This window comes from Colias croceus, chromosome 1 (genome assembly GCF_905220415.1).
Source record: "Colias croceus chromosome 1, ilColCroc2.1".
Classification (NCBI taxonomy): domain Eukaryota; kingdom Metazoa; phylum Arthropoda; class Insecta; order Lepidoptera; family Pieridae; genus Colias; species Colias croceus.
Genome location: NC_059537.1, coordinates 6,095,603 through 6,108,230, shown reverse-complemented (window position 1 = coordinate 6,108,230; position 12,628 = coordinate 6,095,603). Strand labels below are relative to the sequence as shown.

The 12,628-nt window shown below is 34.2% G+C and overlaps 2 protein-coding genes across 5 annotated transcripts; one reads left to right on the top strand and one right to left on the bottom strand.

Annotated features, from left to right (window-relative positions):
* The first annotated feature begins 2,919 nt into the window (after positions 1-2,919).
* LOC123692848 (28S ribosomal protein S28, mitochondrial) lies at positions 2,920-3,772 on the top strand. The gene is made up of 2 exons (XM_045637646.1): positions 2,920-3,265; positions 3,434-3,772. Exons 1-2 carry the CDS (start codon positions 3,032-3,034, stop codon positions 3,716-3,718), a joined length of 519 nt encoding a protein of 172 aa, XP_045493602.1. The 5' UTR covers positions 2,920-3,031; the 3' UTR covers positions 3,719-3,772.
* Positions 3,773-4,647: 875 nt separating this feature from the next.
* On the bottom strand, positions 4,648-12,443 carry LOC123693682 (glutaminase liver isoform, mitochondrial). 4 transcript variants are annotated; one of them, XM_045638876.1, is made up of 10 exons: positions 10,273-10,479; positions 10,122-10,174; positions 9,413-9,445; positions 7,808-7,904; positions 7,361-7,721; positions 7,135-7,287; positions 6,698-6,978; positions 6,264-6,572; positions 5,995-6,149; positions 4,648-5,510 (listed from the first exon to the last, which is right to left on the bottom strand). In XM_045638876.1, exons 1-10 carry the CDS (start codon positions 10,393-10,395, stop codon positions 5,150-5,152), a joined length of 1,926 nt encoding a protein of 641 aa, XP_045494832.1. In that variant the 5' UTR covers positions 10,396-10,479; the 3' UTR covers positions 4,648-5,149. The 4 variants fall into 4 exon arrangements, with proteins under 4 accessions (XP_045494832.1, XP_045494843.1, XP_045494849.1 ...); XM_045638887.1 differs by lacking the exon at positions 10,273-10,479 and adding an exon at positions 12,285-12,443 and having other exon boundaries at positions 4,649-5,510; XM_045638893.1 differs by lacking the exons at positions 9,413-9,445; positions 10,273-10,479 and adding an exon at positions 12,285-12,443 and having other exon boundaries at positions 4,649-5,510.
* Positions 12,444-12,628: the final 185 nt, after the last annotated feature.

The window sequence follows — 12,628 nt, the reverse complement described above, 5'->3', positions numbered from 1 at the left end:
TATCGAAAGAGATGTGTTAAGACCGGAGCCAGCTCGGGAGCGCAGGTCTTTAGAACTACAGCAGGGATGCCGTCGGGCCCATTTGACTTATGAATGATGAGAGATCGAAGGGCTTTACTTGACTTCTACCCTTGTTTCTACCAAATACTACCAACCTTTCACACAAAATTTTGGGAATATCTTAGTTTATGTCTTACAAGGAAGTGTTAAAATATGCCGTAAGTATTGTATTTTATTGATTTCTACTCGTGTTTACTTACCAAATTATTCTCTAATATGTGTGCTAGAGTCATAAAGTAATATTTTAGTGCATATTGTAATAAGTTACAAGGACGACTTTAAGTTAGTAGACTTTAGATGATTCTTCTTCTTAGCCGTACACTCTTGACAGAGTGGTCGTGGTTATGGTGATGGTGCTCTATTCCTGTTAGATGTGGTCACTTCTTTGTTCACTCCCTGTCCAACAATACGTCTCCATTTCTCACGATCGGTAGCATTGCGAGCACATTCTACCAGGCTGGACTGGGTCGTTTTACCGATAAGGTCGGTCCAACGTGTAGGTGAGCGGCCCCGTGATCTTTTGCCCTCAATTTGTCCCTGCACCACAAGTCTCTCCAAGGAATCCTCATTTCTAGTGATGTGGCCAAAGAACTTCAAAATTCGCATCTGCACAATCGACGAAAGCCTATTTTCGATGTTTAGTTCCTTGAGTATCGAGACGTTGGTTCGGAACGACGTCCACGGTATTTTCAGCATCCGCCTCCAACACCACATCTCCAGGGCATCAATTTTTCGGCGATTCTGCATTTTGAGCGTCCAGGTTTCCGCACCATATAGAAAGATAGGAAATACCAGACATTTCATTAGGCGCACTTTTGTGTTCTTGGTGCTGCGCCTGTCCTTCCAGATTTTATTTAGTTTTTCTACTGCAGATCTTGTGATAGCGCATCTACGTCCAATTTCTTCTTCACATCCTCCTGTGTTGGTAATAGTGGATCCGAGGTATATGTAGCTGTTTACCACTTCACAATTAGCAACATAAAGTGGTCCTTCATTTTCCTGTCCAGTTCGATCAATTATCATGACCTTCGTCTTGTTTCTGTTGAGTGTCAAACCGAATTGCAGGCTTGTTGTTTCTAGACGACTCAAGAGTTCTTCAAGTTCTTGTTTTGTTTGAGCAAGAATCGTAGTATCATCAGCGTATCTTAAGTTATTTATCACACGACCACCTATTGATATGCCTCCATTCCACCTATCCAGGACAATTCTCATTATGTATTCTGTATAAATATTGAACAGCAAAGGTGATAACAAACATCCCTGGCGAACTCCACGCTCAGTTTTGAAAGAGTCTGAGAGCACATCATCTACCTTTACTACTGCTTTGCCATCCTCATACAGACGTTGCACCAGAACTACAAGATGTCTTGGTACCCCCATTTCCAACAGAATCTGCCAAAGGTACTTCCAATTGACTGTGTCAAACGCTTTATGGAAATCTATAAAGCAAACAAAAAGAGGTGAGTTAAATTCTCTCGATTTCTCGATAATTTGCCGAAGTACAAGTATTTGTTCACGTGTACCTTTTCCCTTCACGAAGCCTGCTTGTTCAGGTGCGATTTGACAGTTAAGATAGGACTGCAGTCTTTTGTTTAGAATATGGAGTAAGACCTTACTTGCGTGCGATATGAGAGAAATGAGCCTGTAATTATTGCATTTCTTTGTAGATCCTTTTTTATGTAAGGGTTTAAATATCGATTTAGACCAGTCGTCTGGCCATCTTCCAGATTCCCATATTTTGCAACAGATGTTATGCAAAAGGTCGACCCCAGTTTCCCCCATAGCTTTGAATACCTCTATAGGTATTTCGTCTACTCCAGTGGCTTTATTGTTCTTTAGATGTCGTATCCCTGCTCGCACTTCGTCTCGTAAGATATCAGGCTCTCGGTCAGCAATGAGATTTATCTCATATGTTGTACTAGTCAATCTGGAGTGATTAGCGAAAAGGGACACGCAGTATTGTTTCCATATATTCACTATGTCTTTTATCTCCGTTACCATTTGACCGTCAGAATTTTCTATCGCCCATGTCTTAGGTCTAAATTGGCGTGTTAGGTATCGCACCTTATCGTGCAGCTCTTTCGTTTGTAGTTTATCTGAGTGCTGTTCAAGTTCTTCACATATCTTTGTCAAAGCACTATTGCGATCCCTTCTACAAGAAGATTGAATTGCCGATCTTCTGGCATTGAGCTCTAAACTACTAGCTCCCCTGCTTTTGAGTAGTCGTCGTTCCTCTATTAATTGCCATGTCTGTGGTGTCATCCAGTGTTGCTTCTTGTGTGTTACCTTTTGTTGTTGAGATTCTGACAGTGCCTCTAGTATGTAATTCTTTGCAGAAATCCACATTGAATTGGCATCTTTATTCTTGCTATCAGTGCGCCACGTAGAGTGCTTGCTTTCGATTCTTTTAGATGATTACATAACTTTTAAAAGCATACGGTAATCATATATTGTTAAAATAACACAGATTTGTATAGTATTATTTGAATAGCAATCGATTACAGTCAATATATTATATTTTGAAGTACTCCTCTCGCGGAAGTCATAAATTATTATTATAAGTTTTAATAGCGGTGGGTCGAACGCCGCGCGGCGCATTTTCCAAAGCACTAGCAAAGTAGGCTGCCTTTATTTTTTTCGGCAGAAAGTTAACCCTTTTTTTTTTGGATGGAACCGACCGCGACCGTAAAGATCCCCGTATTAAGTTATCTGTGCCATAGAAATTTACACTATAATCTATATATTTCTATTATCTATACCAAAAATTTGTGATCTGTGTGCCAACTGCCAAGTGCCAATGCCAAATTGACAATAAAGGACAATAATAACCTCGATATTGACAGATACGTTACGCGCTAAGGTTATGGAGTGCTGATAAATTAACTTTAATAAAATATTTATTAAACGTACCTACATAAAAAAAACTAAATAAAAAAAAAAACTTGAAAGGAAATATATAATTTATTTCACAATGACAAGTTGGGTAATGTTGAGTAGGCAACTGAAACAAACAAAACGGTTGTTCTCTCATAATCTCTGTACTACATCCAGGGTCTTAAATGTTGACAATGTTGAACAAAATGCAACACCAGGAAAGGTCGGAGGATTTGCCAAAGCTTTTGAGAAACAGAGCCATATACTGGAAGAGGATAACAGCCCAACACCAACCTTCGCGTCTCTTCTTCGAAATTCAAAGCTAGTCGACGTAAGTTCAGTGTGCCGCTTTATTTTCCATTTACGAATTTAATAAGAGTATTTATTATTTCTTTTGTAAAACTTACAAAGAAATTGTCGACTAAGCTATATTTGACATGTTATTCTAATCCTAACACAAGGAAACCAAGTGTAAATTGTATGTTATACTTTTTTTTAGCTTGGAGATCCAGTTGGAAAAATAGTGATTGGTAAAATATTTCTTGTAGTAGAGGACGATTTATATATTGACTTTGGTTGGAAGTTCCACTGTGTTTGTACCAGACCAGCCACTAGAGGAGAGGAGTATGTCAGAGGAGCTAGAGTGAGGATCCAAATCAAAGACCTTGAGCTCTCGTCTAGGTTCCTTGGCTCAAGCACTGATCTTACACTATTAGAAGCAGACTGTAAATTACTTGGTATTGTATCATCACCAATTCGTTCAAGCAGTGAAAAAGATAAGTAACTAGTAGAATGTTTTATAGTTTATAGTTATAGCAATAAATGTAGTAAGTATGAATTTTGTTTTCTTCCTCATTCATATATTTAAAGGGCAAACAATTTCTAGTTTGAAAAGAATATGTGCTCAGAATTTTTATGATTCTGGATAGTAGAAAATTAAATGTAATTGAGATTGAAGCCATAATGAAAAATAGTCACTATCATTATTATTATACTACTAACGGTCCATCCCGGTTTTGCCCGTGGTACATATTTACGTTTTCTCCATAAGTACCATCCTCATACTTCAAGGAATGTTATAAAAAAAGGAGGAATATTATTAAAGTAATCAGTTCAGCCGTTCTCGAGTTATGCACTTATATTTTGTTGTGATTCATTTTAATATTATAGATACTTAAATATTTATTCTATGTGGTGATTGTCAGGGAATAGGAATAGTTTTAAATGTCCCCCAAATAAAACTCAATCGATTTATTTTAACAGTTTTAATTGACATACATACATGGACAACATACATATTATGGATCCTAACAATTCTTCTTAAAATATTATTGTCATATTCGAGATAGAATCTGTGTAGCATTTTATATAGTTATAACAGTACATTATGATCAAAAATTTATTAAAACACCAAAATTTCATAAGCATATTATGCAATAAACATATATCTGATTAAAAATATTTGTTAAATGCAAAATACAATGTTAATTCCTTCGGCAAACTATCATCACAATTAATTCTTTGATTTGACCTTAATTTTTGGACAATTTTTGCCTAGATACACAAACACATACAACATATTGTTATATTTATAAATAGTGAATAATTGAATGTACTTACATTTTAAAAATTTAATAATAAAATGAGTTATAGAAAATTTTATATATTGAGCTTAAATAAAACTTTGTCTTTTAATAGCTAAATAATATTAACAATAAAATAACACTTAAATAAAATTGATCACAGCCTTAAAATTAAGTAATTGCAATAAAGCACAATACATATTATATTTTGATTATTCACTTGTTTATTATGTTAAATAATCACTTCATTCATACACAATGAAGAGTAGTTTATTTTGTAACACCTACATCTCTAAAAGCTACAGATTGTCTTTCAATATTTGAATATCTACCTAAATATCTACCTACATAAACCAGAAAATACTGTTATCAATGATTAAACTTTATAAAATCTATCTACTAACATTTGTTGTAAATTACGAATTGTTAATAGTGCAGATTTTATGAATATTCAATATGTCCAATTGAGAGTATATTTAAGCTCTATATACCACTGCAAGTAGGAAAATTACGTAATTTTAGCCTACCTCCTATGTTGTTTGAAATGTAGATAGTAAGTAAGATTGTACAAAGTTCTGAAACATATTTTACCCGGAGTCTACTGCACCAATTCATTGAACTCTAACAAATGTTTAATTCACTTTATCTCCATTCCTGGTAACAATATCCTGAATGCTTGGATCCTTCACTGCGTCATCAGCTTGCGGCTGCACGTCCAATATATCGTCAACCGTTGATGCCGAAGGTGGAGTTTCTACACCAAGCGGATGTGTGCGTTCCCATTCCTTGAGATATTGAACAACTGCAGCATGTCCGAAAGTCTCTGCTTCATTTAGTGGACGACTTCCCCAGCGGTCTTGGGGATCATGTGGTACATTGCATTGGGCGAGTAGAAACTCGACACAACTCAGGTGACCCTCCGCTGCGGCGAGATGTAACGCCGTTCTGCCATCGTAATCCGATAGTGTCATGTCCATTCCAGAAAGATGGTGCCTGCACACAGATTACATATATATTAATGGCTTACGTAATTTAAGATCCTACTGCTAATAAAAAAAAGCTTTTTAAAAAGCAGTAGCGAAATAATTGCGCTAAACGTCGTATGTCCAGTGAAAAAAAATGATAGAAGAGTAGGTAACTATAATGTAAAATGATTAATTTTAAATTGAAACGAATATATAATCGAGAATGAGATATACATAGAAATATTTGATAGCAAATAGATATTTATAATTGCTGCAGAAGTATGTGCTAGTATTCAAAAGAAAGATATGAATAATCAAGGTGGCGACTAACTGCTCCAAGCATTTGGAATTTTACTTGTTATTGTAATAATTTATTCTTTTTCTGGAGGGTTGGGCACTGGCGCGGGTAGATTAGATTCATCAGAAGGATTGCTGACAAATACATAAATAATTATATATAAAGAATTGCATTTCATTGATAATAAACTTAATACATTTATTGCAATAGTTACCTCCTCAATGCACTTAAATCACCACTAGCTGAAGAAAATAACAGATTAACAATGCTCAGTCCAGTAGATTCAAATTTGTAGCGGCGTGGGTCCTTCTTGTGACTTGCATAACGAATGTTGTCGTATTTATGGAAATTGAATCGCTTAATTAGCTCCTGAAAAGATATATGAGTATGTCTATTTATCATTATACAGACAGAAGGAGAATAGAAACAGAAGAAAGAGAAGGATAGAAATGTAAAAAAATATACATCACGTTACGTAAGTACCTCACAAAATTGCAGACCTCTGCAGCTATTGCCCAAAGGATCAAGTGGAGGAGACCATGTGCAAATACCCATCACATTGGGCACAACGATAAGCATTGCTCCTGAAACTCCAGATTTAGCAGGCAAGCCGACTTTGAACGCAAATTGACCGGAATAGTCGTACATTCCACAGCTGTGCATTAAAGAGAGCACGTTACGAACGGAATCAGGTCGCAAAACTTTCTCATCAGTTATCGGACATATTCCACCGTTCGCTAATGTTGCAGCCATAATGGACATTATGTCGCAATTAGCCTCCATGGAACAGCACTGGAAAAAAAACCTTATTAAGATCAAGTTATTCATTTGCGTGACTTGAAAATTTATTGACGAAAATGTTGCGCAATTTCCTTTACAAAATATACAATACAGTCAATAACGATAGAACTGCGTACCTGAAAATAGAAATCCATACATTCACGAAGATTGGTTTTCTCCGGGTAACACTTATGTTCTCTCATGTAAAATCCCAATGCATAGTTACGATCGGCAGCCTCGCGTTCAGACAAAAATACAGCATTATTGAAACCCAATACTTCGTTCCCAGCGAGGCGACTGAAGAATGACATAACATAGTCAAATTTCTCCGCCAAGGTCATTTCCGGCTTGTCCAAAGTTTTCAGCAAAGAACATACTAAAATCGCTCCGGCGTTGATCATTGGGTTGTGTGGCTTCACTAGAAATACAAGAGATTATTTTAAATCCAGTTGGGATTACTTGAGTGCTGATTTTGGTTATGCTTATAAAATATTTAAATAGTTAGCTATTCTTTTTATATTCATGTTTATAAAATTGTTCACATGACATTAATAAAATAATATATATTACTAACTGTTATAATCCAAAACGAGTTCATTGAAGTTTCTGCCACTGGGCTCCGTGCCAATGTACTGATGTACAACGTCAGATCCTAGAGTCTCGAGTGCCATTGCATACGTTAACGGCTTGCTACAAGACTGAAGAGTGAACGGCACATTAACGTCACCTGTGGAAAACAAAAGGGTTATTCAGATACCATCTTTTTTGTTTGAAAACTGAGCTACCCATAACAATCATACCTATTGAAAATCGCTGACCGTCGATCGTGCAAACACTGACGCCCCAATTATCCGGATTCATTCTAGCTAACTGCGGAATATAACTTGCTACTTTTCCATCTGTTATGCTTTTCGCCGTCCAATACATTTCTTCGATGTCTTTGATAAAGTCTTGAAAGTCGGGAATCACAAATTGGCTTCTAAATGCTCTTGTTATTAAAACTATATTCGGGGAAATTACTTCTTTAAAGGTTTTTCTGTCCAGTTTTAGAGTTTCAGGAGATCCTCCTTCAAAGTTTGACTCTTTGTGAACCTTATACAAATTGTGCATGACTTCTTTCACACGAGGGTCATTCTTTCTGATTCCGGTTGTTCTTAGGGCCTAATAATAAGTTGCAGATTAAATTAGATTTAGACTTTCTTACATAAGAGTAACATTCAAAGTAAAAAGAATTATATGAAACATACGGCCAAAAACTTTCCAACAGGAAGGAGCCCCGAATCTTCATTTTTGAACATGTCAAACAGAACATCGTCAGCATTTTTATGTGATCCCTCCCGCACTCTGTAATTGTTAATAGACTTATCATAAATTTATCTATCATAGTTTAAAGATAATATAGTTGTTTAGAGATAAAAATATATCTGCATAGAAATGTTACGAGCTACGTGCTAAAAATATGTATGTACTTTATATAAATATCTGCTATGACTGTATCAATCTATGGTGAAATATTTATCGTCACGATGTAATTAGATGTACATATTATCATAAATCATTATCATACAAGGTTTGCACATGTGTGATGTGACGTAGGCGGGTGTGTCTAAAACGTAGCAAGATGTCAACATCACCTGACTGGTTCATTTGGCTCGTGATCAAAATATTTTCGAAAAAAATGAGTAATGTGACGTTCCACTTTTTGTAAAAAAAATTCTTTAATTAACCTAATTTTGTTCACTGCTAAATAAAAAAATATAAATTTTAACATTCTATAAAAAATAAAAATTAACAATTTGGTCTTACAAGCACTATCGAAAAATTATACTCTAGCACCTCAAACTATAAAAAATGAGTTATAATAATAATATAGGTACAGGGGGTGATAATTCCGTAACTATTGCAGTTATCAAAAAACTTTAAACTGATATCGAAAGCACTTTACCCAATGAGTAAAATGACAATAATGACTTTTTAAAAATATAACGAGAAATACATATTTAAAATTTTAACTTAAAACATACATTTAGTAACTATGACTTATGAGATATGAAAATATACCATATGATTTTAGTTTTTCTTTTTTGCTTTAATTACTTCGCAAATTTTAAGGAAAGTTCATTTAGAAACTGTAAATAGAGCTCCTCGTTGTATGTACAACGAGGGTCACTTCGAATCGAATCTGCTTTGAATATAACTGCATGGGAGTGTTTAATGTAACATTTTTTGGATATTTCTTGTTTTATTTTTAAAAACTTGTTATTGTCCTTTTACTCAAGTTTTTTTTTATATATTTGGAATAGTTACCAAAATAATCGCCTATGCACAATTATTTACAATTTAGATTCAACCCGGTATATTTAAAACGTAGGTATGTTTCATAACATTAAGTAATAATAATTGTGTTTGAATTTATTTTCTGTTAGTAAGTATTTCAAATAAAAAAGCGTTGCTTTATTGCATTGTGTGTCGCGTACTAGATGTAATAAATCCTATGCCAATGTAACAAAACGAAAACATGTGTAAGTTCAACTCGTATTTATTTATTGTGAAATAGCGCTAAGTCCAGAATAATAACAATGTTTTCTCGTCTATTCAATTGTAATAACAACTACAAATAAATTACATATAAAATTATTACACCACAAGTTGACACTACACTTTACTAGGAAATGGCAGTACCATAAGTTCAAATAAATAAAATAACAAGTAAACATAATTTCAAAGGACTGCTACTACGCATTGCTGATGTAAGAAGCCTAAATAGTTATTAAAGCAAAGCTGGCGCTGAAAATGCCCAAATAAGCTTAGAAAAAAATTATTAAATTCTAGCATGCGTCACTCTTACTCACGCTGGGTCTAAGTTGTGCACGAATGAGAAGTATCTGCACCATGGAATTGTAAAATAAAATGTTAGCCTCCATGGATTTAATGTAATACATTGCTTATAGTAAGTACCTACCATAAGTAAATACATTAAATAATTGAAGGTAGAGAGAGTAGAGTTTTACTCTATCATGAATATAATATGTATAGAATAGTGTATAAAGTAAAGTATGTTCGTTTAACAAATACTTTTATAATATAAATTAAAAATAATAATAATTATACATACTTATATGATTCTATTCTGTTAATGGTGCACAGACATGATGAATTTTTACGTGAACGTGAAACTGGGGCAAATATTTTTATTTTTATCATTTAAAATTCAATTGGATTCTCGAATTTTTGGATTTCTATGTCGAAAAATCGTTACAGATTTTCACAATTAGGTAATTTTTAATAATAGATTATAGATATTGATTACCTATCTATGTGTCCGTTAAATAGTAATTTGATAGGGAGTGCATTTTAAATGTCAGGGGTGAACACTGAACATGATAGGGTAGGTACAGACGACCGGCGCCGCTGACATAATATTGCGTTCACTTATAATATGAGTCAATAGAAGTTGATGATGGATCATTAATGACAATTTATTTCCAATAAAATGGCTTCGAGTGTTTCTAAACTACCGTTTCAGTTATTGATATGTGTAGTTACATAATATGTACTAACCTTGTATCGATGGATTGTGCAGCGTAGAAACTCGGCGCTGAATTTCTCCATTTCTGAAACGAAAAAGTTTCATTTTTGAATGCCGGGTTTTGCGATGAAGGTTTGACATAGTTTTGTATGAAGACATTTACGAAACATGTAGGACACTCACAGGTCTTTCTATAACATATACGGGTCTCACTTGGCTATAGCTACGGTAGCAGATACATGAAGACTGCTGTTTCAGTAATGGTTTTGTGGCTGAAGCGATTCTACGGAGCTGACGAGTGTTCATGGTGAATGGCGGTGTCGAAAAATGTCGAGCAGTCGCGCGGTTAGGTCGTATACAACGCGCAGGCGTCAACTAAAGGCGCTTCACCGGCGTCGTGCGGTACTAGCTTATCTAATATGATCTTTATTTACACGGTGACGCGGTTTTACGTGAAATTCAAATATTGAAAGTAGCAATTTAGAGTATGCATTTGTTTCTTTAGTTATTCAAGATATATAATTTTCAATACACGCAACACCTTCGCTTGATGCGTACCTATAAATAACATGATACTTATGGTTGTTTGGTGTTAAATATTATCGTCTAGTAAAAATTGTTTTGGTTATAAAAAATTCAATGATAACAATATTAATTGCGGTATAAAAAGTTATTTAACTTTTAATCAATATCATTATGTATATCTACACGAATAATAAGCTACAACAGGCATGTCACGTAGATCTTTACCTTATCGACAATAATATCTTTTCACCCTTATTCGTGGGAATGAATTTGTTAAAACTTTGTGATATCAGGTTAGGTTCTTTGTTTCCCCGGCTCAGAACGATAGCTCTGATTTAAGAAATAACAAAAGTATTCAAATGCTTGCCAAACTTGTGAAGACCTTCATAAATTTGGTTCGTTGGTTACCAACTCGACCAACTAACTACTATGTAGATAAGTACTAGACATATTTTATCACAAGCTCTTTACTATTTATCTTCTTTCATAAAATCTTAACTTTACCCCCCCACACGGTATAATCAGGAATTTGAATGAAATTTCTCATGTATTTCGTCATGTAGAGAAACATTTAAGGCTTTTAACTGAAGTAAAAATCAGCGATATTTTCATTAAATTTTTAAGACCCAAAATCATCGGGTAATAGCACTATTCAAACCAGGAATTTAACTAGATATTTTTATACTTAGACCATTGAAGAGGTACCTATGAATAAATTCGTTTGAAACGTAGAAGCTGTTTAGCTATCGGTGCTCGTCACGTTAGCATGTAAAATCTATAGTCTATAGTACTCCATACTAATATTATAATGCTGAAAAGTTAGTTTGTTTGTTTGATCGCGCTAATCTCAGGAACTACTGGTCCCATTTAAAAAATTATTTCGGTGTTAGATAGCCCATTTATCGAGGAGGCTATATATCATCACGCTAAGACCAATAGTAGCGGAACAATGCGGGTAAAACCGCGGGGCACAACTAGTAATAAATAATCTGCTGTTGTTAGTATGTTTCGATTCGACTATTCTACAATTACCTAAGTAATAACTAATAACAATTATTATATTCTAACCGTTCATTTTTTCAGGCTCTACTTACTACTATGAGTGCTCTACCTGCATGAATGTGTTATTTATTAACATAAATTATTTTGTGTCTTTTGAAATCATTGATTTAAGCTTGAAACTTTTCTAATAAAAAAAATGATCTAACAATAATTTAAAATTATTTTTACTTGTAATATTAACTAGTTACGTATTTATCCCGTCCTATCCCGTCAGTGAGACAACTGATGCAAAATGTATATTATTATTTAGTGGTTTGTTCAAGAACCATATTGTGGTCTCCTCAAATCGTATTATAAAATATTCGATAATAATTTTTGTTCTATTTCTCAAATTCAGTAACTAAATTGCTAAGTTATATTTAATATCTTCAGCCTATAATAAATCATTTTTCCATCTTTTATGTAATAAACATAAATGAAAAACTCGCGAAAAAAATTCGCGAAATTCGTAGGATTTCTGATAAATATATAAATGGAAATTTTAGAAATAATTAGGTGCCTAACCTACAGCCTACTACTAATGCATTAAACAGTAATGTTAATATTTTTCTCGCATAACTATAGGATTAAATTGAAAATTAAATGAAAAATATGTCAAAAAACAATACCTCGAAATCACCATCGGAAGCCATAACGAAGTCTTCAAAACTACACTTGGAAATATAACGCATGCGTATAACTGTTTACTTTGAAAGATTTAGCACGTGCGCAAGAGTACTGAATTCAGCTCTACACACTACGCCGTTTTACTGAGCAGTAGTTTCAGACAGACGCCTTTAAATATAGGACTCCATGGAGTGCCAAGATCGAGACATTTGTTGTTCGATTCTATTAATAGATTCATACATATTTGATATGTTGCTTTACAATATTTTCATTTGTAGGTTGAAGAGTGCATTTGACTACGGTCTACGTGTCCGTTACGCAAGTCAGAGCTTTTATTAGGACGTCG

Bases quoted from the DNA above. Each gene is read 5' to 3' on its own strand.
- LOC123692848 (XM_045637646.1), top strand. From the start codon at position 3,032: ATGACAAGTTGGGTAATGTTGAGTAGGCAACTGAAACAAACAAAACGG. The intron at 3,266-3,433 runs GTAAGTTCAGTG...ACTTTTTTTTAG, and splicing joins GAAATTCAAAGCTAGTCGAC to CTTGGAGATCCAGTTGGAAA.
- LOC123693682 (XM_045638876.1), bottom strand. From the start codon at position 10,395: ATGAACACTCGTCAGCTCCGTAGAATCGCTTCAGCCACAAAACCATTA. The intron at 9,446-10,121 runs GTTAGTACATAT...TCCATGGTGCAG, and splicing joins GCACAATCCATCGATACAAG to ATACTTCTCATTCGTGCACA. The intron at 7,288-7,360 runs GTATGATTGTTA...TGTTTTCCACAG, and splicing joins CGGTCAGCGATTTTCAATAG to GTGACGTTAATGTGCCGTTC.